Source organism: Perognathus longimembris, chromosome 12 (assembly GCF_023159225.1).
Source record: "Perognathus longimembris pacificus isolate PPM17 chromosome 12, ASM2315922v1, whole genome shotgun sequence".
NCBI lineage: Eukaryota > Metazoa > Chordata > Mammalia > Rodentia > Heteromyidae > Perognathus > Perognathus longimembris.
Window position 1 is genome coordinate 12,565,712 of NC_063172.1, and position 22,235 is coordinate 12,587,946.

General features: G+C 39.5%; 1 protein-coding gene across 2 annotated transcripts in view; it reads left to right on the forward strand.

The window, feature by feature from the left end:
• The first annotated feature begins 206 nt into the window (after positions 1 to 206).
• The window catches only part of Tmem65 (transmembrane protein 65), a 30,660-nt gene continuing 8,631 nt past the window's right edge, over positions 207 to 22,235 (forward strand). The window contains exons 1-3 of one of the 2 annotated variants that reach the window (XM_048358816.1): positions 207 to 998; positions 10,932 to 11,012; positions 19,956 to 20,000. In XM_048358816.1, coding sequence (XP_048214773.1) covers positions 701 to 998; positions 10,932 to 11,012; positions 19,956 to 20,000 — 424 coding nt within the window. In that variant the 5' untranslated portion in view covers positions 207 to 700. The remainder of the gene's footprint in view (positions 999 to 10,931; positions 11,013 to 19,955; positions 20,001 to 22,235) is intronic. The other variant, XM_048358817.1, reaches the window with a different exon arrangement.

Sequence of the window (22,235 nt, forward strand, 5' to 3'; positions counted from 1 at the left end):
TACGCCTGGTGGATGGCAACACCGAGGGCCCACGCCCGGCCCAACTCCACGCCACCCGGGGCAGGGCAGGCTCGCCAACTCGGAGGACGGACCGGCCCTGGCCGTGCGCACTGCGCCTGCGCGGCCCCGCCCCCGGCCCGCCCCTTCCCCGCCGCCCCGCCCCGCTACCCCTTCCACGGCCGCTAGGGGAAGCGGCGGCGGCGGCGGCGGCGGCCTGGGAGCGCGGTCGCTTTGAGGGCGCTGAGCCCCACAGGCTGGGGACGATCGGAGGCCAGAGGGTGGGAAAGCGGACCGGCGCGGAGGGCGGCGCCGGAGGAGGGCGGCGCGTGGCTGACTCATCTCGGGGGAAGAGCCGACTGACAGGCACACACTCCCCGCTCGCGCCCGCCCGCCCGCCCCGCTCAGCCCGGGAAGCGCCCGCCCGCCTCTCCCGAGCGCCGCAGGCCCCGCGCCGCCCGGAAAGTTTCTCGGGGCGGAGGTGCGGGATCCCTCGCGGACCCGCGAGCAGCGTCGGGAGAGCCGAGGGGAGGCGGCCGTGCGGGCCCGCCGAGTGCATGGTGCCGGGCGCCCGGGCTGCCTGTCGGGAGGACCTCGGGGCGGGGTCGGGCTGAGCCCGGCGCCTCCGGCTTCACCCCCGGTTAGCCTCGCCCAGACATCGCCCCGCCGGGATTGCCACGGGGGTCGCGTGGCTCCGCCCGCCATGTCCCGGCTGCTGCCGCTGCTGGGGAGCCGGACCGCGCGCAGCCTGAGGCCGGGCCCGGCCGCCGCCGCCGCCGCGCCCCCCCGGCCGCCGTCCTGGTGCTGCTGCGGGCGGGGGCTGCTGGCGCTTGCGGCCCCCGGGGGGCCCCGGCGGCTGGGCACGCACCCCAAGAAAGAGCCCATGGAGGCGCTGAACACGGCGCAGGGCGCGCGCGACTTCATCTACAGCCTGCACTCCACCGAGAGGAGCTGCCTGCTCAAGGAGCTGCACCGCTTCGAGTCCATTGCCATCGCCCAAGGTAAGGGAGGCTGGGGGGCCGGGCTGGGGGGGCCGGGCTGGGGGGGCCCGGGCCCTCCCCTCCTCCACCGCACCCCGCGAGCCCTTCTGGCCCTCGGCCCAGGACCCCTCGCCACCGCCCCACCCGGCTGCCCCCGTCACGGCCAAGGGGGGGGGGGCACTGCCCACCTCCCCCAGTGCCCCCGAGGCCGGGAGGACCGGCAGCCGGGCCCACGCGAGGGGGGCTGCCTTTCCAACCTCGGAACCCGGAGTGCCAGCCTCCAATGCCAGCCTACGCCGCTGGGATTCGGTGGCGAGGTGTCCCGTGCCTCCCCTGCCCTGCTCCCCTGCCCTCGGGCCGCTGCCGGGGTATCCGTGAGGGCGGCCAGCCCTGTCGGGGGCCAGAAAGTGCTACCAGCCCCCTGTAGGCAGGAAGAAACTTTCCTGAATGGTTGTCCCACGAAGAAGCGTGGACGTCCATCCCCCCCTCCCCCGCCAAGGGTGTACCTTCCCCCAAGTGTGTGTGTGGGGGGGGGGGGGGCGGGTGCGCCCAGAGTGTTTCCATGCACATCTGGTTGTATTCGTAAAATCAACCCAAGGAAACATTTTTTTCCTGGGAAATGGAAGAAAAGAATGAGTCAAGCCAACAACTTCAGATATGTCTGTGGAAGCTCAAAAAGGTTCAAGTTCAGCTCCTCCGGCAGCGTTTCGGCAGAGTTTGAAAGAAGGGATTTGGTGATGAGGGTGGAGGAAATCTGTGGCTTTACCATAAAAAGCATTCTTGTGCTTAAAAGTCATTTGGAAGGATGAAAGAAAAACTATTTTTAAGCTAGCATGTTAAAATAGGATATTTTTAAAACAAGTGCAGAATGTGGTAGGTCAGAATTTGAGTCTAGGTGAAAAGGCTGAAAGTTGAGGGGGAAAAAAGGCCAGAAGGAGCAAAGAACCAAAATGGATTCAATCTGTGCGTGTGTGTGTGTGTGTGTGTGTGTGTGTGAGACTTCAGTACTGTTGTATACATCAAACACATTGCTACTATTTTATATTACATTCTGGCCTGTTTCAAAGTTTTAAAACGCTGAGCCTTTTTCCTTTTGAAGTTGCTAGGTGTATAAAACATCTCATCCATTCTGAAATTTAGAGCACATTGATTTGGAATGTGGAGTTTGACTTGCCAGATGGGAGTTAAAGTGTATCATAGGCCTGTGAGCTTGCATAGAGGTAAAGTTGTCTACTTTGGGTAAAGCATGAACTATCTTTACTGCTTCAGAAACTTTTATTGTTTAACCCCCTCCCATCTTCTCCCCAGTTCAGGGAGTTGTTGATCATTTTAAAGTTTTGGCTAGGTCAAACTTCTGTTTACCCATAATTTTTTTTTGTGGAAAAATGAAACATCCCAAGTAGTTCATTCTGATGTTACAGAAAATCACACCTGAATTCTAGCATATTTTTAATCTATGGCATACTCAGTACGGTTTTAAAAATACTCAGCTATGAAAGCACGCTCTTTGGAAAACAGTATAGACTACACTTGTGGTGTAGTTCCAGACAAGATAAAGATTTATACAGTCATGAAAACTTTTAAATTCAGTACTGATTTCAAGTAGTATAGTAATGTCAATTACAGTGTCTTAGACATTTCCTTTGTCTACTTACATGCATCTATAGCTTTTTTATATTAAGAAAATAAAAAATTAAACTAAAAAAAGATTTAAACAGTCATGTTAATTTTTGTGTGGTCTCTCTCCATAGGCAGCTATTTGAATGCACATCTTGCCTTTTCTTTTTTTTTAAATTAAATTTTCTTATTGTTATTATAAAGGTAATGTACAAAGTGATTACTAGTACATAAGTCAGGTAAAGAGTGCATTTCTTTTTGGACAATGTCATCCCTTCTGTCTACATTTTATGTAAGTCAGATAAAGAGTGCGTTTCTTTTTGGACAATGTCATCCCTTCTGTTTACATTTTGCCTTTTCTAAAGTAACTTCTTGGAAGTTCTGCATTGTCAACATGTTGCAAGATTGAAAGATCCCACAGTTTTGTGGCATTTATTGGAAAGCAAGTTCTGCAACTACAACTGGATACATTTTTATTGCAAGCATTATTGTTTTTGCACATGCCGTGAAGCAGTAGAGATGAGGAATGAGGATAATATTTTAAAATTTAATGTATGTGTAGAATAATCTGAAAAGGACTTAATAGCTTCAACCAGTAACATCATTTAAGCTTGATTATGTAAGTTATATGAAAGAATGTGGTAATTTTTTTGAAAAAGGCAAATAGCAAGGAAATAATGTGGTGGTCTAATCCTTGTCACCTATTAAACTTGGAACTTCAGAGTTTAGATGGCTGTTTTTGCTGATATTGTTACACCAAAATTATTGACCTTTGAATTGCTGACACTTAGAGATGCTGTTGTTTTAATTTTTAGTACAGTCTTGGTGTTCACTTACTGTCTGTGTTGCCCTTACACATAGTTATTATGGAGAATTGTCAGCTAGTAAATTACCTTATTCATTAATCATGTAAGGCAAGCAGGATTTTATTTTGTTAGCTCATATAGCTCATTTTGTTGCTGAAATCAACACCCCCTCCCCCATTCTGTGTCAAACAAAAAAGCCTCTCATGTTTTTCTTTGGTTATTTTTTCAATAATGTCTTAAATATATGCAAGGATTGTACTAAATATGTGCATACTAATTGTACTTCCTATGAAATAAACACTGTTAAAAGGGCTTTTTGATATTATAGGAAGTTTGTGAGTCCTTGTAAAGGGTGCTTATATGACCTAGTGAAGTTTTTTGGTATAGTCATAGAAACAGTACCAAAGAAAATCATCTATGCTTTAACATGATTAGTGAACGCCATTGCTGAATTTGGGTACAGTGTATCTTTCTTTGGTGTTTTATCTGTAGGCCTGTGGTGTAGTTTGTGACAAGATAAAGCTTTAGATTCAATTTGTAATAGATAAGGCACACTTTGTGGGATGCCTTGTGGTAGTGAAATAGAATATCGTGACTTTTAAAATTACATACTGGTTTCTTGCCCAGTTTTGGAAAAAGTTCAGGTTGCAGTCCTGCCTTACCTGCTCAACTTGATTTCTCTTCCAGTGCAGGCCATCTTCTGCTGATGGGGCCTGTGGGCTCATTGTCAGAACTCAGGCTGAAATGCTGACATTATTACAGTTCCTTTTCAGATTTTTCTTAGTTTCTGCAATTTTTAAATCTTGCAATGAGTATTACCATGTACAACTGGTTTTCAAAACTTGAAATAGCATTTTGGTTTTGAAAGATAACAGTGCTGAATGCACAATGGATTAGGGGTCATCATTTCTATCTAACAGATCATTCGAAAACACAGAGTCTTCAGACAAGCATCTCACAGTTTCTGACACTCAGGAATCCTAAAGTGGTTTAGCTGGGTCTTTCTAGTTCATAGTCCCACGTGAAGATGAAATCAAGCTTTTGGCTAAGGCCGTATGTATCTTAGGAGGTCTTGACTGGGATTGGTGGATTCCAAGAAGGCTTACTCACATGGCTGTTGGCCAAAACCAAAGGTGTCTCCTTTGCTACTTGGGCCTCTCTGCAGGGCTGCCTGAAGGCTTCTGGTTTCCATGAGTGGGGTGCCTGTGGGAGCATGAATGGGGCTGCTAAGATGGGCCCTTCCTTGCTCCTTTCTAATGCAGTGCCTCTCCTTTGTTGCAGCAAGTTGTGGGAGGGCCCTGTAAGGGTGTGGGTACCTGAGGGTGACAGTCCTTCATGACTTGTGCTTTTTTTTTTTTTTAAAAAATAAAAGTACCATAATTAATGCTTATTGTAGAGCTAGGATGAGAGCTATGATATGAAATAGAGCTTCTTAGGGGATATTTTTGTTAAATGTGCGTTTAGGACATTCTTTAAAAGATTATTTTAGCCTGGTGCCAGTGACTCATCCCTGTAATTCTAGCTACTCAGAAGGCTGAGATCCAGACGATTGGGGTTTAAAACCAGTCCAGACAGAAAAGTTCACTAGATTCTATCTACAAAATAACCAGCAAAAAACTGGGCTGGGGCATGACTCAAGTAGTAGAGTGCCAGCCAAGCAAGCAGGTAGAGCAAGCTTAAAGCCCTGGGTTCAAGTCTCATTACTACCCCTCAATTTTTTTTCACAGATAGCAAATAAAAAGATGTATTGCGATACGTAGAGCAGTTTTTCTATCAGTAATGCATATTAACTAGCTTGCATTTTTTTGTTTCTCTGTATAAGTGGAAATCGTTTAGGTGTTTTTTTTTTTATTTGTTTTGTTTTTGTTGCCAATCCTGGGGCGTGGACTCAGGGCCTGAGCACTGTCCCTGGCTTCTTTTTGCTCAAGGCTAGCACTCTACCTCTTGAGCCACAGCGCCACTTCCAGCTTTTTTCCATATATGTGGTGCTGAGGACTCGAACTCAGGGCTTCATGTACTTTACCACTCGGCCATATCCCAGCCCCCCGTTTTGGTTTTATTTGCCCCTGTATTGAGGCTTGAAGTCACGGTCTCTCAAATTCATTTAGTCTCCTCACAGCTAGCATAACACCACTTGAGTCATGCCTTCAGTTTGGCATTTTGTTGGTTAATTGGACATGGAGTCTCTCAGACTTTTCTGCTGACACTGGCTTCTATTTTCCAGATTTCAGCTTCCTGAATAGCAGGATTACAGTATGAGCTACCAGTGCCTGGCTAAATTGTGTGTGTATGTGTGTGTGCGTGCGTGTGCACGCATGAACGCGTGCACGTGCTGCGCTTGCCCATGTGCATCTTGGGCCTGGGCACTGTTCCTGAGCTTTTTTGCTCAAGACTGTTGTTCTACCACTTGAGCTACAGCCCCACTTCTGGCTTGTTGGTGTTTAATTGGATATGACAGTCTCCCACAGTAGCTTCCAACCCCAGTCCTTATATCTCAACTGCCTGAGTAGCTAGGATCACAGACATGAGCCATGACCACCCAGGTTAGATGTCTGCATTCATGTATATTCACCGTATGATTCACAACTGTAATCTGGTAGTTACTCATTTTTTGATGGTTTAAGGCAGGTTGAAAAGGTTTGTTTTGAGAACTTGCCATACAGTCTAATGGCCTTTTACAAAATGGAAAGCTAGATGATAGAAAGCTGGTACTAGGTTGGATATCTAGAATCCTTAAAATAATAATGATTTGTTCTGGAGTTTTGGTACAGTAGGGATCTAAGACCTTTAATGACAATATGAAGTTTTCTCAGCCTGTTGCCCAGGGTTATGTAAATAATTTTGTTACTTTCTTTACCCCTGAGGTGGATTAAAGATGAACTTGGCTTTTTGCTCAAGGAGAAAAACGTTCATACTCCCAATGAAGGTAATCAATAAAGATGCTGTAATGCCTTAGTTGAGATAATAAAAGGAATAAGGGAGGTCTAGCCCTACTAGGCGCAGAAAGAGGAGAAGAACCCTGTGGTGCTGGTCAGGGGACTAGAGATGAACTAACTCACTTCTGACTGGGACCAACTAAAACTGTTGAGCCAAGCAGAAGTTGCTAGCATGACAATCACAGGATGGTTATAATGCCTGGAAGGTAAGGCCAGGGTTCCTAGAGGGTATACCAGAGGGGTAGGTAGAATCTATAAGACTTTGTATTAGTTTCTTACTGCTGTGTAACAAATCACCACAGGTTTTGTGGCTCAAAACAGTAGGGATGGGTTTTTGCAGAATTCTTTTTTTTTTTTTTTTTTTGCCAGTCCTGGGCCTTGGACTCAGAGCCTGAGTGCTGTCCCTGGCTTCTTTTTGCTCAAGGCTAGCACTCTGCCACTTGAGCCACAGCGCCCCTTCTGGCCATTTTCTGTATATGTGGTGCTGGGGAATCGAACCCAGGGCCTCATGTATATGAGGCAGGCACTCTTGCCACTAGGCCTTATCCCCAGCCCTGCAGAATTCTTTGAGACACAAAATCCGAAATGAGTCTTAAGGCTCTCACATGGAAGTGTCAGCCAGGTTGTGTCCTCCTGCTGGCCCCGGAGAGGATTTGGTCCTGGCGCTTCCAGCTTCCTGCATTCCTTGGTCCCTGGCCACACCACTCAAATCTCTGATTCACCTCTTGTGTTAACTTCTTTCTCATTGACCTTTTTGCTTCTTTCTTTAAAGACACTTATGATACATTTAGGACCCAACTGGATAATCCAGGATAATCTTTCTCACAGTTGCAAAGTCCTTTTTGCCATTGAAAGTAACTAATTTATAGGTTGGTGATTAGATTGTACACTTCTTTGGGGTCTGTTACCCAGCCCCCAGTCTTTTTTTAATATATATATATTTTTATTATCAAACTGAATTACAGAGAGGTTACAGTTTCATACGTTAGGCATTGGATACATTTCTTGTACTGTTTGTTACCTCGTCCCTCGTCCCCTCCTCCCCCCTCCCCCTTTCCCTCCCCCCCATGAATTGTTCAGTTCATTTACACCAAACAGTTTTGTAAGTATTGCTTTTGTAGTCGTTTGTCTTTTTTTACCCTGTGTCTCTCGATTTTGGTATTTCCCTTCCAATTTCCTACTTCTAATACCAGTATACCCGGTTTCCAATATACTCAGATAAGATACAGAGAAAGTGTAGGTACAACCACAGGAAGGTGATACAAGAAGATCATCAATAATAGAGGCTACAGTTACATATGGCACGTTGAAAGTAGTTACAACAGTCGTCTCCATAACATGGAGTTCATTTCACTTAGTATTATCTTATGTGTTCGTAAGGGTATAGCTATTGGGCTCCTGTGATCCTCTGCTGTGAGTTGCCTAAACCTGTGCTAATTATTCCCTATAAGGGAGACCATAGAGTCCATGTTTCTTTGGGTCTGGCTCACTTCACTTAGTATAACTTTTTTCAGGTCCTTCCATTTCCTTCAGCCCCCAGTCTTATATATAGTCTTAGGAACGAACATTTATGTGTAGACGAAAGGTGAGTATAGTAAGATACTGACATGTTTAGCCTTCCTTCCTCGATATCAAGTTTCTTACCTTTGCTGTGGGGGCTCTTACCTCCAAAGGTATTTCATAACATCCTGTCCCTTGCCCACCAAAGGCTGATAGCTCCCTTCCATCTTTGCATACTAGTTCTGTGGATCATAAAAGTCCACAGACATAAGTGAATGTTTCTTGGAGGAGGGCTTTGGGAAAAGAGGGTTATTAGCAAAATCACCCTGGATGAGAGCCAGTGCTTTATATGAAATGTTTCTTTAGTTGTTCTTTCTGGTCTCTCCTTTCTTATATTACCCATTAATACTCGCTAGTACCAGTACATTGTCTCAGCTTCTATCTCATTGCTTTATTTCTTGCAAATTTGTTTCTGGATAAGGACAGACATGCCATTCCTTACCAGAGTGTTCCTTGCCAGAGTGTTCTTACCGCTCTAATACATGAATTTTATGGGTAGTTGTTTTTCTTGATTGTGTTACTTCTTCACTTCCTGACTACATTTTAAACATTAGAAACTTAGAAAATATGGCTTTCTGCTAAGTCAAATACTGCTATAAGTTTATTTACCAATATAACTAAAAGGATGTTTTCCATCTCAGTAGTCACTAACTGCTTATTTTTATAGCAGTTATGACATGGTTTTATATGTTTTTATAAACAATTTGTGGATAGGAATGTTGAAAGAACAAAGCCAGCAATTTTCTGTGTCTTTCAGAGAGTTGTAATAGGTCTAAAAGATAATGATCTTGAATGCTAGTGAGACCTGCTATTGAATCTTATTCATGGAGATACTTTTAGTTTTTTCTTAAAGTAGTGATTTTTGCATTGACACACTCATTCTTGTCTGGTTTCATCTGGTGTGCTCCAGTGTAAAAACAACTGAACAAATAGGGACTAAATCTCTGGGTGTGGATTTTATTAGCATCTTGCCGTATTAATCCATACACGGTGTTAAAGGACTTCTGCCTTGTCTTGTGTGACTCATAGGCTTATGTCTGCTTTAAGTTAATGAAAACAAGTAGTTACATGTCAAAACCACCTCAAACAGTCTGTAATTAGAGACTCTTGTGCACAAAAAAAATTTGTAGGGAACTTGAAACATTTATTCTGATGGCTTTTGATAGTGAACTATTTGAACATATTGCCCTTCCTTTTTGTAAAAGTATAATGAGAATGAGCAGAATTTGCTGTCTATCAGATGTCAGAGTCCTTATACACTGTTTTTTAATACAATGTTTTTTTTTCTTGGAGGCCACTTCTATTTATAGACACGGGAGTCATTACCCCAACAGCCTTCAGAACACTGCTGTTTCAATTGGCATGCTCTTTTGACTCTAGCCTCTTCCAGGGAATTGTTGGTCTCAGTTGCTCCCCTCCCCAGCTCAGTGGGCTCAGACCATCCTATTCTATTCTCATTCATTCTTTGTGGTTGTGGTAAACTGTTTCTGCTGGGTAAATAAGTCTGCTTCTTGGCATTCTGCTATGGTTTCTAAGATGTGTTCTGCTATTTGTTATCCTTCCACAATGCTTTAAATTTTCTTCATTGTCTTTAGTTCTCATAAAACACAGCAACAGGGTCCTCTCAGCCCTCCACGTCTCAGTAAGGGTTAATCCTTATGTTGTTGGTGGTGGTTGGTTGTGGGTCTTGAACTTGGGCCTGCGTGCTGTCCTTGAGCTCTTCTTGCTCAAAGGCTAGCACTCTACCACTTTGAGCCACACCTCCACTTCTGTTTTTGAGTGGTGTATTGGAGATAAGAGTCTCAGTGGGAACTGTTCTGCCCAGGCTGGCATCAAGCCACGATCCTCAGATCTCAGCCTTCTGAGTAGCTAGGCTCATAGGTGTGAGCCACTGGCACCTGGCTACGGGTTAATCTTAGTAGACACTTCAAGGACCCATACTTGTAGCTTCCCAGCTGTCCTGTAATATCTGTTACACTTTTAGAGCTTTCAGCTTTCATAGTATTTTTGCTGTTATATGGGCTATGGCTATTCAGGGGGTCATTGTTTTAAGCACCTAAAAAGTAGCTGCCAGAGCCATTACTGTTGATGAATCTGAAAGTTGCAGGGACATTTAACCTAGAATGATGTTCTTACTCAGTTTAACTTAGATTGTCTGTCCTCTCTGAAGTTTAGATTAGATTATTTAGTATCTTGTTTTGTGAAAACATTTGTAAATTTAAAGTCACCCCAGTATTTTGTAACATAATTTCTGAATTTTTATTTTGTAATAGTTTTTAATATTTTATAGAAGATACGAAAATTTCTATCTAAGTATTACTACTGTGATGACCATCTTTGCTACCATTACCCATATTTACTGGATACCGCAATGCTGAATTGAATTTTCTTTTTATTTTTGCCAGTCCTGGGGCTTGGACTCAGGGCCTGAGCACTGTCCCTGGCTTCTTTTTTTTTTTTTTGCTCAAGGTTAGCACTCTGCCACTTGAGCCACAGCACCACTCTGGCCGTTTTCTGTATATGTGGTGCTGGTGAACTGAACCCAGGGCTTCATGTATGGGAGGCAAGCACTCTTGCCACCAGGCCATATTTTCCAGCCCTGAATTTTCTTATAGTTATTCTGTTTATTATTCTTGGGCAGAGAAGGAATTACTTCTGCTTAATAAATGAAAATTCTATCTGTTGTGTCTGTACTGGCGATTGAACCTAAGGCTTCGTTGGCTAGGTTATTTTATATTTTTAATTTTATTATCTTGGTTTGTTTTTGTTTTTAAGGCAGCTTTCTTTTAAACTGACAATCTCTCCTTCTGCTTGCTGAGTACTGGGATTATAGGAGGACCCACCATAGTCCACACTAGTTATTAAGACCGCTTGTATATCAAGTTTATACTGTTGGTTTTATAGTCCTGTATTACATACAAAGGAGGGACTGCCTATATGCTAGCATGTGGCACTTTAACACTTCATATGCATTTTAACATTTATACACATTTTAATTGGTGCTTGGATACATTTTGATTTTAGAATATTTTTAGCGTGCAGATATCCCAAACCTGAGATGGTCCTTGTGAAGCGTGCGGAGGAGGTATCATCATCAGAGACCCCTGATAGTTTTGGTACAGTACAGTTTTACCATGTGGATTGTCAGATGTTTGTTACAAGTAGCATAGCATCTGGCTGACAGAACCCTTGCTTTTTTGAAATAGAGTGCTTGAAGTTGTTTTTCTTGCATTAGCATATTAGACTAACAGAATATTTATTGCTGTTCTCTAACCCTGGACTTCATGGATGTGATTGAATAATAATTGTATGTTTAACTAATTGGAGGGATTAAGTTTATGACCTTAAGAAAGTGGAAAATCATTTGTTTAATTTTATTTAAATAGTGTATTTAAAAAAAATTGTTGAGGCTGGGAATGTGGCTTAGTGGTAGATTGCTTGCCTAGCATGCATGAAGCCCTGGGTTCAATTCCTCAGTACTACATAAACAGAAAAAGCTGGAAGTGGCTCTGTGGCTCAAGTGGTAGAGTGCTAGACTTGAGCAAAAGAAGCTCAGGGACAGTGCCCAGGCCCTGAGTTCAAGTCCCAGGACTGGCAAAAAACAAAAACAAAAAATTGTTGAAAAAACCAGGCAATTAAAACATAAGCAACAAAAGCTATGTGCTCCGTTAAGATGAGTGAACCTGAAGAAAGCACCACATTTGAAACCTCAGATAGCACAAAGTGAAACTACTCAACTACTGGAACTTCAGGAAAACCTTTTTTTTTTTTTTTTGTTCTCTTTTTCTTTTCTCTGCTTTTCTTCCCTCCCCCCCTTTCCTCCTTCCTTCCCTCCCTCCTTCCTTCCCTCCCTCCCTCCCTCCCTCCCTCCCTCCCTCCCTCCCTCCCTCCCTCTCTCCCTCTCTCTCTCCTTCCCGTCCTCCCTTCCTTTTTTTCCCTTAGTGTTGGAGTTGAATCCAACCCAAAGTCTAATGCATGCTAGAGGTAACATTCTCCATGGAGCTACATGCCTAGCTACTATTTTAAGAATATATTCCTGAATAGTTGGAAAGCCATGTAAGTTCATTTTAAGGCTGTTAAAGCTTTTTAAAATTCTGCTACCATAGTTTATTATCTAACTTAATTGCATGCATGGTTGTTGAATTGTCAGCATATATGAAAACACACACACAAACACACACACATATTTTATAGACTTATGGACCAATAGAAATTTTGTAAGGATACTCAGGTTATATATATATTATGTCAAGGACAAAATCTAATAATTTGAGAGAAATATAGAGGCATAGTGAATGTGTGTGCATATTAACACATATATACATATTAATATATCAGTACCTGCATTGCACTTTGACATTTTTATTGTTACTCTAAAGTTAAAAAAGTTAAAAACCAGTAGGCATAAACAGGCATTTAATGCTAGTATATTTTGAACAGTAGTTTTAATTTTGAATTATTCTAAAATTGTTTACTTACCTGTGTTTTAGAATGATGAAGGAAAAATACTTACATATGTAGTATATATAGCATTACAGATTATGACAGCATGTGCTGTTGGATGATAACTGAGGAGTCTTTTCAGTGCTCACCTTTGTGTGAGACTCAAATCTTTAGCTTTGTCCATTATCATAGCATGCTTCTCCATGAGTATTTAGGTAATACTCCTCTACAACTATTATTATGCAGTAAAGAAGGGATATAGAATCAAATCTTGGAACTTGCAGTGATTGAAGAGATTACATTTAATTTTGTGTAATGTATTTGTTTAGGATTTTTCATCTTGTTTTATAGAGTAGGGATTTATGTCTAGTCCTTTCAAGTTTTAATTCAGTGCTCTTGTTCTAATCAGGATTAGCAGTGGAAGCTAGATAGTAGGGTATCTACTTCTATGAAATCAACAGAAATTATGTACATACCCCATTCAACAGATGAATCATTTGACTTCATCTGTAACTCTGTAGGTTTTGAAAATGATGTGTTTGAAAGTGAATTATTTTGGAGCAAGGAGCAATTTGAAGAAGGTAGAGGATATTGCCATTTTTGTTAATTTTAGTTTTACTACTTTTCACTAGACTGGGTAAAGTGGAAGACAATATCAAGGTGAAGATAAGGTAGAAAAGGTAGATGCAGACAACAGTAAGAACTAAGAAAAGTATGAAGAGAATCCATAAGACCTCCAGGACACCATTAAAAGACCAATGATGAATCCTGGGTATAAAAGAAGAGGAGGGTAGAATTAAAGTCATGGAAAATACAGTCAATAAAATAGTCAGTAGTAGTTTCCCAGAGATGCACATTTGATAAAGGAGGCTCTTTGAATACCAAATAGAACAAGTCCAGAAAAGAATATAATTAAAATATCGAGTGTACAGAATGAAGAAGACTATTGAAAGTTGTAAGAGAGGGTTAAGTGAAATAAAGAGACAAACTTTGAGAATAACAGATTTTTCAACAGAAACTCTGAAAGCCAGGTGTTTATAGAATAATATACTTCAAGTCCTGTTGGAAATAATTGCAACTTAGGTTAGTATGTTTAAGTATTAATACATGATGACCAATGTTTTGGTAGAGCTTTGTGTATTCACATTTGACTGATTCTTGATTATGATTTATGATTCTTTAAAATGAGTTATCATTTCTCTGTCAAGAATGTATTAAATAAAAGAAGCTAGAGGGGCTGGAATGTGGCCTAGTGGTAGAGTGCTTGCCTAGCATGCATGAAGCCCTGGGTTCGATTTCTCAGCACCACATATACAGAAAAAGCAGGAAGTGGCACTGTGGCTCAAGTGGTAGAGTGCTAGCCTTGAGCAAAAAGAAGCCAGGGACAGTGCTCAGGTCCTGAGTTCAAGCCCCAGGACTGGAAAAAAGAGAAAAAAAAAAGAAGCTAGATTCTTACAGGTTCTGAACTTAGAAGCCAGATTATAGGTTCTAAACTTCTTAGTGAGAAGCTGGATGATAGGTTTTGAACTCACTTGTATATTGTTAAGACATTTTTCAGCTCTGTGAGTCTATATCAGAGAAGCAAATCAGTGGACATGCGGCAGCATTGAGATTGAATAATTCTTTGTTTATGAAAGACTGTAGAGAGAACTTAGTGTCTCTAATACAGTAGTATTTTCCAATTGTTATCGTGTGCAAAACCATTATACATTCCCAAGCTGCTTCTAGGATGAGGTGCTATTCCATGTTGAGAACCACAGGCAGATGGTTTCTAAGAATCCTTTCAGCTGTAACATTCTATGGAACAATTCTTGTTTGAGAGATGATTGGAAGGGAAAAAGGTAATATATCATTTGAGAAATCACTGCTGCTTCCTAGATATTAAGCAATTTAATTTTAAAATGAATATTTTAGGGGATCTCTATAGCCATACTTATAGACAGAACTACTGTTGTTATATTATGAGATAGCTTGCTTTTATCTAACTCAGTTTTTGCTTTCAGTCTCTGTTATTATAAATGGTTGTATGATTTTTTAAACCTAAAAGCTAGTATGTTATCTAAAATACATAAAAAAAATCTAGTTTTAAAGTTATATGTACCCAAGGCCTAATGCATGAAACTGTAACCTCTCTGTACATCACTTTGACAATAAATAAGAAAAAAAATAAACTGCAATCCTCAGAAAAGAGATAAGAGTAATACCATTGTTTTGATATCTTAGCCTTAAAAAGGAATATCACTATATAATAATTCTTTGCTAAAAATAAGAAGAAAGACAAGTTTGTGTTAAATAAGACATGGATTGTTCTGGGTGAATGAATTAGACATGTAAAAGCCCTCACAAGTCAGTACTCAGATTATTCTTCTGAAAAATAAATCACCATGAATTGAAAGATAGAAGAAAAAACTATTACTTAGTCTAGAGTTTCACAAGGAATGGGTTAATACATTAACATCTAACTGTGTCTTTCCTATCATTTCCACTGGCCAATTCCTGTCTTTAGTTGCTATGCAACCAACCTATACTGGCCCTGAAATCCATTAGTTGCTCCAAGGTACCAATATAGGTTTCAGGCAAGCTCCACATTGCACAATAAGTTCCCAAAAGGTTGAGGTGACTACGTTGGTTCTTGTAAGCTCTAAGTAGAGTTTTTTTTTTTCTTCTTCATTATGTATGTCTTACAGAATCTTTTTTGATTGCCAATAAAATTACAAGATTACACTTAAGAGCTTTTATGGTTTTAATCTAAGGAATATGTTTAAAAATAATTTTAAAAGACCTTTTACAAATAGAATCTTTATTTTTGAAAAGCCCATGCCAATTAAAATCTGAATCAAGTAAGTTTTTTGCTGTTCTGAATGTCAGTTTTTGCAAGTGTATACTTGATGCATGACTTGTACATATTTAAATAATTTGGTAAATTATTTGCATGCAGTATGGTTTGCATTTTAGTCTGTAATCTGTCATCACAGATCCCAGACCTTATGTAATAGCTTAGCCCTGATAGGCATTTCCTGATAAGATGAGCGGTCACATGATTCTTCAAAGGAAGGGAGTATAGTTAAGATTGGCCACAACTGCAGGTAAGACCAGCATAGGCTAAGGGTTACAAGCAGTTTGTTGCACACAGACTCCGTTCTAAAATTTAGTACTTCATGTTCCTGAAAAGTACAATTTAAAATAAGCCAGGCGTGCATACCTTCCAGCTACTGGGGTAGAGGGGTTATATAGCAGGAGTGGTGTGGCAAGTTCCTGGGAAAAGCTGTCAGACTGGCTCCAAAACAACAAAAAGGGCTAGGGGCATGGCTTAAGTGGTAGAGTGCATTCTTAGAATGTGTAAAGCCCTGGGTTCAGGGCCTTGCACTGTAGAAAAAGTCCAATCTAAAGTGTTTTGTGTTTTTATTTTATTTATTTATTTGTTTATTTGTCCAGTTCTGGGCCTTGGACTCAGGGCCTGAGCACTGTCCCTGGCTTCTTCCCACTCAAGGCTAGCACTCTGCCACCTGAGCCACAGCACCACTTCTGGACATTTTCTGTATATGTGGTGCTGGGGAATCGAACCCAGGGCTTCATGTATAGGAGGCAAGCACTCTTGCCACTAGGCCATATCCCCAGCCCCCCTTCTATGTAATCTTAACCAATTAAAAAATAAACTATTTGAATACCTTTCAGTACAGGAAAATGAAAAAACCTGGTTAAATGGAGTTTAACTTGTTTTTTTTTTTTTTTGGCCAGTCCTGGGCCTTGGACTCAGGGCCTGAGCACTGTCCCTGGCTTCTTCCCGCTCAAGGCTAGCACTCTACCACTTGAGCCACAGCGCCGCTTCTGGCCGTTTTCTGTATACGTGGTGCTGGGGAATCGAACCTAGGGCCTCGTGTATCTGAGGCAGGCACTCTTGCCACTAGGCTATATCCCCAGCCCGGAGTTTAACTTGTTTGAATCCACAGTTGTTAGCCAATTTTCTCTCCCACAATGTTCTACTTTAGTTTTTTTCTTTTTTAAAAAGAAATCAGTAAATAAACAATTGGTGAAGAATTTCTTTTTAAACAGTCTTCAGAACATGAGTAGAGGAAATAGAACCTTTTGCTCTATAGCAAAACATGGAGATCTTTGGCATGGTTGTAGATGATTGCCCTTTGTTTGCTTTTCTTGGGGGTTTAATATTGTGCTATCAGTCTTAACTGCTTGATGGCTAATTAACAAAACAAACACCAGCGAGAGACTGAAAAACACATGTGCTGCTAGTAACTCACCTGGGTCTGAGATTCTCTTGTTATATGGTCTGAAATTTTTTGGATACCTGGAACTTGCTTTGTAAATTTAAAAAAATCTCTATGTAAGAGATTCCTTTAAATAAATGTACTATAAGTGACAATATTTTATGTTACAGTCATTTTTCTGGTTGCTTTAGTTATTCAGAAAATGAAATACCCCATTCCTTGTACATTTTAAGAACTTAGTTTCATTTAACAAAACAATTTTCTTTAAGTATTTTACATTATTTTCTCTATGGTTTGTGCATTGTTAAAACAAGATGTTGAAAGGGCTGAAAAAAAGCTTATTTTTAAACATGTGAAGTATTTTTCTGTTTCCAAGATTTGTAAGGAATTGAATATTTTGTTTTCGGAAAAAGGATAATCTACAATAAGGGAATATGTTTAAATTCCCAAGGACAGATAGGAGGAAGAGATAATCTCACTTAAATAATTTTATTTGATTTGCTACCATATAAAGCAGCGATTTACAGCAACTCTTATTTTATTTGTCTTCCATCTGACTTTATGAAATCTTATGGAATGGAATCCCGTGTGTAATTATTATTCCATAGATTCTCTATTTTATTTATTTCTGAACATAAAGTCCTATTAAGAGAAGCTTCTTCAAAAATTGCAAACTACCTAAGAAAGGGAAAAATGTAAGGAAATTTGAATGTGCAGTTATTTTAGTCACTACTACATATAAACACAATCTGGGCTCTGCTGTCTCATGCCTATAATCCTGCTTACTCAGGAAGCTGAGATCTGAGGATAGTTGTTTGAAGCCATCCAGGACAGGTCTGTGACACTCTTACATCTAATTATCCACCAAAAGTCAGTAAGTGGAAGCTGTAGCTCAAGTGGTAGAGCATTATTAGCTTTGAGCACTAAAGCTCAGGGACAGCATTCAGGTCCTGAATTCAAGTCCCAGGATTGGCAGAAACAAAATTTGAAAACACAAAGGAAACATACTTTAGGGAAACAGAATAGTTAACATTTAATTAAGGCTATTTGTTGTATCCATTAAGTACATTGGTACATTGGTTTTTTTTCTGGTTTTGATGAATAAATTTATTAGTAAACGTTTTATTAGTTTTTGATGAATAAAATTATTAGTAAATGTTTTAGAATATATCTAGTTTGTTATGTGTTTCCTTGAACAGAATGGTTTTATGGAAAGAAAACATGGTTTTGTTGTGACTGGTTTCAGGAAGGATGAATTAGCAGTAGTTACATTGTAAAACCTCCATGGATGGCTTGGACTTATGTTCAAGTCCTGTTTATTTTATAGCTAATATATTTTACTTCTGATGTACATTTGATGACTCAAATGATACAGTAAAGAAGGTAATTTGCAGTGGCAAAGGCCTCAAAATGAGCAACTTAACAACTAAAAAAAGGGAAAGATTCCAATAAAATTTCCTGTTTCTAGGAATTGTTCCCTTTGTGATTTTCCCTCTTATTCTCTCTGAAGCAGTATCTCTGAGTTCCATCTCAGTGCCCGAGGTTTTACTCTCCCTTCTGTCTCCTTTACTTTGCATTTTCAATTAGTATTTTTATTACCTCTATGAATAGTGTTGTGAATGTATGTGTGCACACTCACACTGAATCTGAATCTGAACTCCATGTTTAGCACTATCCTTAAGCACTTTTGCTCAAGGCTAGGTCTCTAATATTTGAGCTTCCTTTCTGTCTTCCTTTTTTTTGTAATTTGAGATAAGAGTCTCATGGACTTTCCTACCTGGGCTGGCTTCAAAGCTTGATCCTTAGTTCTCACCCTCCTGACTAACTACAGTTGCTCAGGTGTGAGCCATTAGCATCTGGCCTTAATTTAATTTTTAACCCTAACATATAGTAGAAAAGATTAGGAATTGACTTTTTCTATTTTCCCTGTCTTTTACTAATATACATTGTGTCCCTAGTGTTATTGTTTCTTCCCAGGAGCTACAGGATGTTTTTATTATTTTGTTCAATGTCTAGAGAATTTAAAGTAAAAGCAAGGTCTCTGAATTCTCTCACTATGGGGAAGGTCCTGTGGTTGAATTCTTAGGTATTTGAAAGTTTTCCTCATAGTCAGAAGAGAGCAGCTGACAGATTGCTGTGGTGAGTAGCCACTGTCAGGGTGCACTTCACCCAAAAAGACCCTAGTTGCTAGAACACTAGTTGCTAGTTCAGTTTGGAAAACATCCACCTTCAAAGATTTGGAAGTATTAGCGCTGATCCAAGAATGGAGAACATAGTTTGGTTAAATGTCACTGGTTAGACATGAAGTTTTTGTATATCATTGTGAAGCCATTATAAGGCTATATCTTATTTTAGTAAAAGGTCAGTCACAAATATTGACTACATTTCTTTTTTTTAATGTAGATTATCAAAGGATATTATTTTTTAACTTTTAAAAGCTAAATTCTTTAGTTCTTGGTTGATTTGAATGCTCAATATGTATTGTGTGTCCCTGAACAATATTCTTGTATTAATGTTTTTACTTGTGTTAAACTATACATTACCAATTCTATTAGATTGGACAAAGATAAAGGTAGAATTATCTATTTTTTTAACCAATAAAGATGGTTAGATGGTTTTTGTTATGGGACTAACTAGCTTGCTTTGGTAATAGCTTAATTTTTGCATATAATGGTACTTAAAAGCTACTTATTTGATTAATGGTTGGGAAAACTATTTATGCCATTATACTTTTTTTTGGAGGGGGCATTGTTGTGTAGAATGGTAGGATATTTTCTCTCTTTATTAGTGGCATAGATTTAAAAATTGAAATATTCAGTATATTATCAGATGGTATTGATTAAAGAACATTACACAATTCAGTAAAAATAATTGTTATAAATACATTGCTTTAAAACTATAATTTTTGTATTCTTAAAGGATGCATAGTGTATTTGAGCACTCTTTTTTTCTGCTACCAATATCTTTATCTATTTCTTTAGTTATCTAGAGTTACTGTCTTAAAGAATAGCAGTTATTCTGAGGTGTTTTTCTACTATAATGAATGCAAATGGATTCACTTATATAGATACAATAACGTTCATAAAAGAAAAAGGTAGTTCTACATGATCCATGATAGGCTTGTAATGAAAATTCCATTTCATTTGCTAACTTTGCAATTTAATACACACTCACGTATGTACATATGTATATATGAAGTATATATATTTCCCCATACACACATAATATCCTCAGCCAGGAACCCCATGATTCTTGATTGAATTTTTGTCAACTAAACTGAGTATCGTTTATAGGTAAGACCTGATCTGTTTTGTAAGCTTGCTGATATTGTCTTCATTGTACTATGATGGTTATGCCTTGGTAACTAATTCCACACCTTTTTTTCTTCTTTAGAAAAATTGGAAGCTCAACCTCCCACCCCAGGCCAGCTGAGATATGGTAATGGCTCTATCACTGTTAAATGTGAATGCGTCTGTCTTGTGGTCTTGAAGTAACTGTGCCTCATTAATAGCACAGAATTGTCCATAAATTAAATCTTCCCAGATAAGGTGGATTAGCCTATTTATTTTGTAGGAGAAAAAAAATTTATAAACTTCATTTAGGACACCATCTGAGGTGCGATGGGATATTTCTATATTGTTAAAACAGATCTAATTTTGTTAAAAAGCATTTTGCCATCTGGAGATGTAAAGATTTTAATGTAACTGTTGAACTGGAGGTTGTAAACTGAAGGCTAGGTACAACTGTTCTCCCATGCAGAAAATATTTCTGGTTTGCTACTTGTAACAATGTAAGTTTATTTCAAACAACCAGGAGGAAGGACTTTATTACATGTTCGTGGTGTTCTTTCTTTTCTCTGTTATGATAGGAATGCATACCACAGAACAGACATAGAATTAATGTAAAATACCTTAGGATTATTATAAAGATGATGGAAGAAGAGAATTATTTTAGCAGTGTAGGAGTGAATTTGAGTAGGTTGTAAATTAAGTAGTGAAATATTAAATGTAATTTGCTAATGACTGCTTAGTTATGAAATAAGGCTTGCTTAAAGAAAGTCTAATAAAATTAGTGTTCATTATTGAGAGCAAATTAAAATAATTAGGAAAAGATAATCGCAAATCTTTTTTTGTCTCACAGGTAGAATGTAACTCATACTAGAAATTGGTAGGTTTCTTCAAATACCAAAACAATGTAAGAATTCTTTAGGGTTTGTCTTCCTAGGTAAACTTTTTTTTATTCTGTAAGCTTAGATTCAGACACTATTGACAGCACTATAGCATAGTAGTGTCATCTTTTTTGTAGGTGATGTTGGAATTAACCATTTATGTGAATAAATTACCATATTGATCTAAATCCTGTGAGTGATGGCACCCACATCTTACCTGTCTTTGTGTCTCAAGTTCACACTAGAAGACCTAGTACGTATTTGTTTTTGAAAACCTATTTTTGCTTTGGATTAAAAATAGTTTTTACTTACAGGACGCATTTAGGTACCAACATAAAGATGCATCATATCTTACAGTTCAAAGTGATTATAGCAATGCACCTTGATTTTTCTGAGCTTTTGCCAGTATGAAAATTAGCATATTGACTCCCTGTTTTAAATTATTTGTAACTGGCCGCTTTAGAGGCATCAGCAAGATAACTTCCAAATAGAAAGCCATCCCAACTACCTCACTACTACGTTTTCATATTTATGCTTCAGAGACCACTGGGAAAATGATATCTAGATATACTTCAGTAGCTTTTTCTTTGTTCTTTTTTTCTTTCAGTGAATTTAAAAGTTTATTATTCTCTTTTGGCCTATTGTGTTTGTACTATATATTTGGAAATTAAGTTTGTGTATATGTTTTGGAAGCTGCTTATTACCAAATTTGAATGTTCATGTGAAAAGTCAAAGAACTTTGACTTTTTTTTTGCCTCTTTGAATAAATCTCATTTCATCAATGTACTTTTTTATTTTCATATTTAAAATACTATCTTAAGCTTAGTGTGTTTATATATGTTTATAGCACCAGTATTCAGGAGGCTAACGGCAGGAAGATTGCCAGTTTGAGACCAGTGTGGGCTACACAGTGAGACCTCATTTCAAGAAATTCACAATTGAATATTTTCCTCTTGGATGTTTTTACTTGATGGAAAGAAGTGGTGTCAAATGACCTATTATGTTGTGTCTTATGTAAAATTACAACTATGATACTGTATATATGAAACACCTTACCATTCTCTATATATACAGTTTCTTTGATACTGGACTTTTTTTTTTTTTTTTTTTTTGGCCAGTCCTGGGCCTTGGACTCAGGGCCTGAGCACTGTCCCTGGCTTCTTCCCGCTCAAGGCTAGCACTCTGCCACTTGAGCCACAGCGCCGCTTCTGGCCATTTTCTGTATATGTGGTGCTGGGGAATCGAACCTAGGGCCTCGTGTATCCGAGGCAGGCACTCTTGCCACTAGGCTATATCCCCAGCCCGATACTGGACTTTTTAAATGCCTATTAATCTTCATTGATGATGCAGAATTTGTTGTGGTGATATCAGACTTTCACAGCGTTGGGATTCTGTGTTCATTATACATGCATTCATTATAATTTTCTGTTAAATTATAATTTTATTTAAAGGAAAAAAAATCTAAGATTAAGTTAACATTTGTAACCAATTGGTTTAAGAAACTA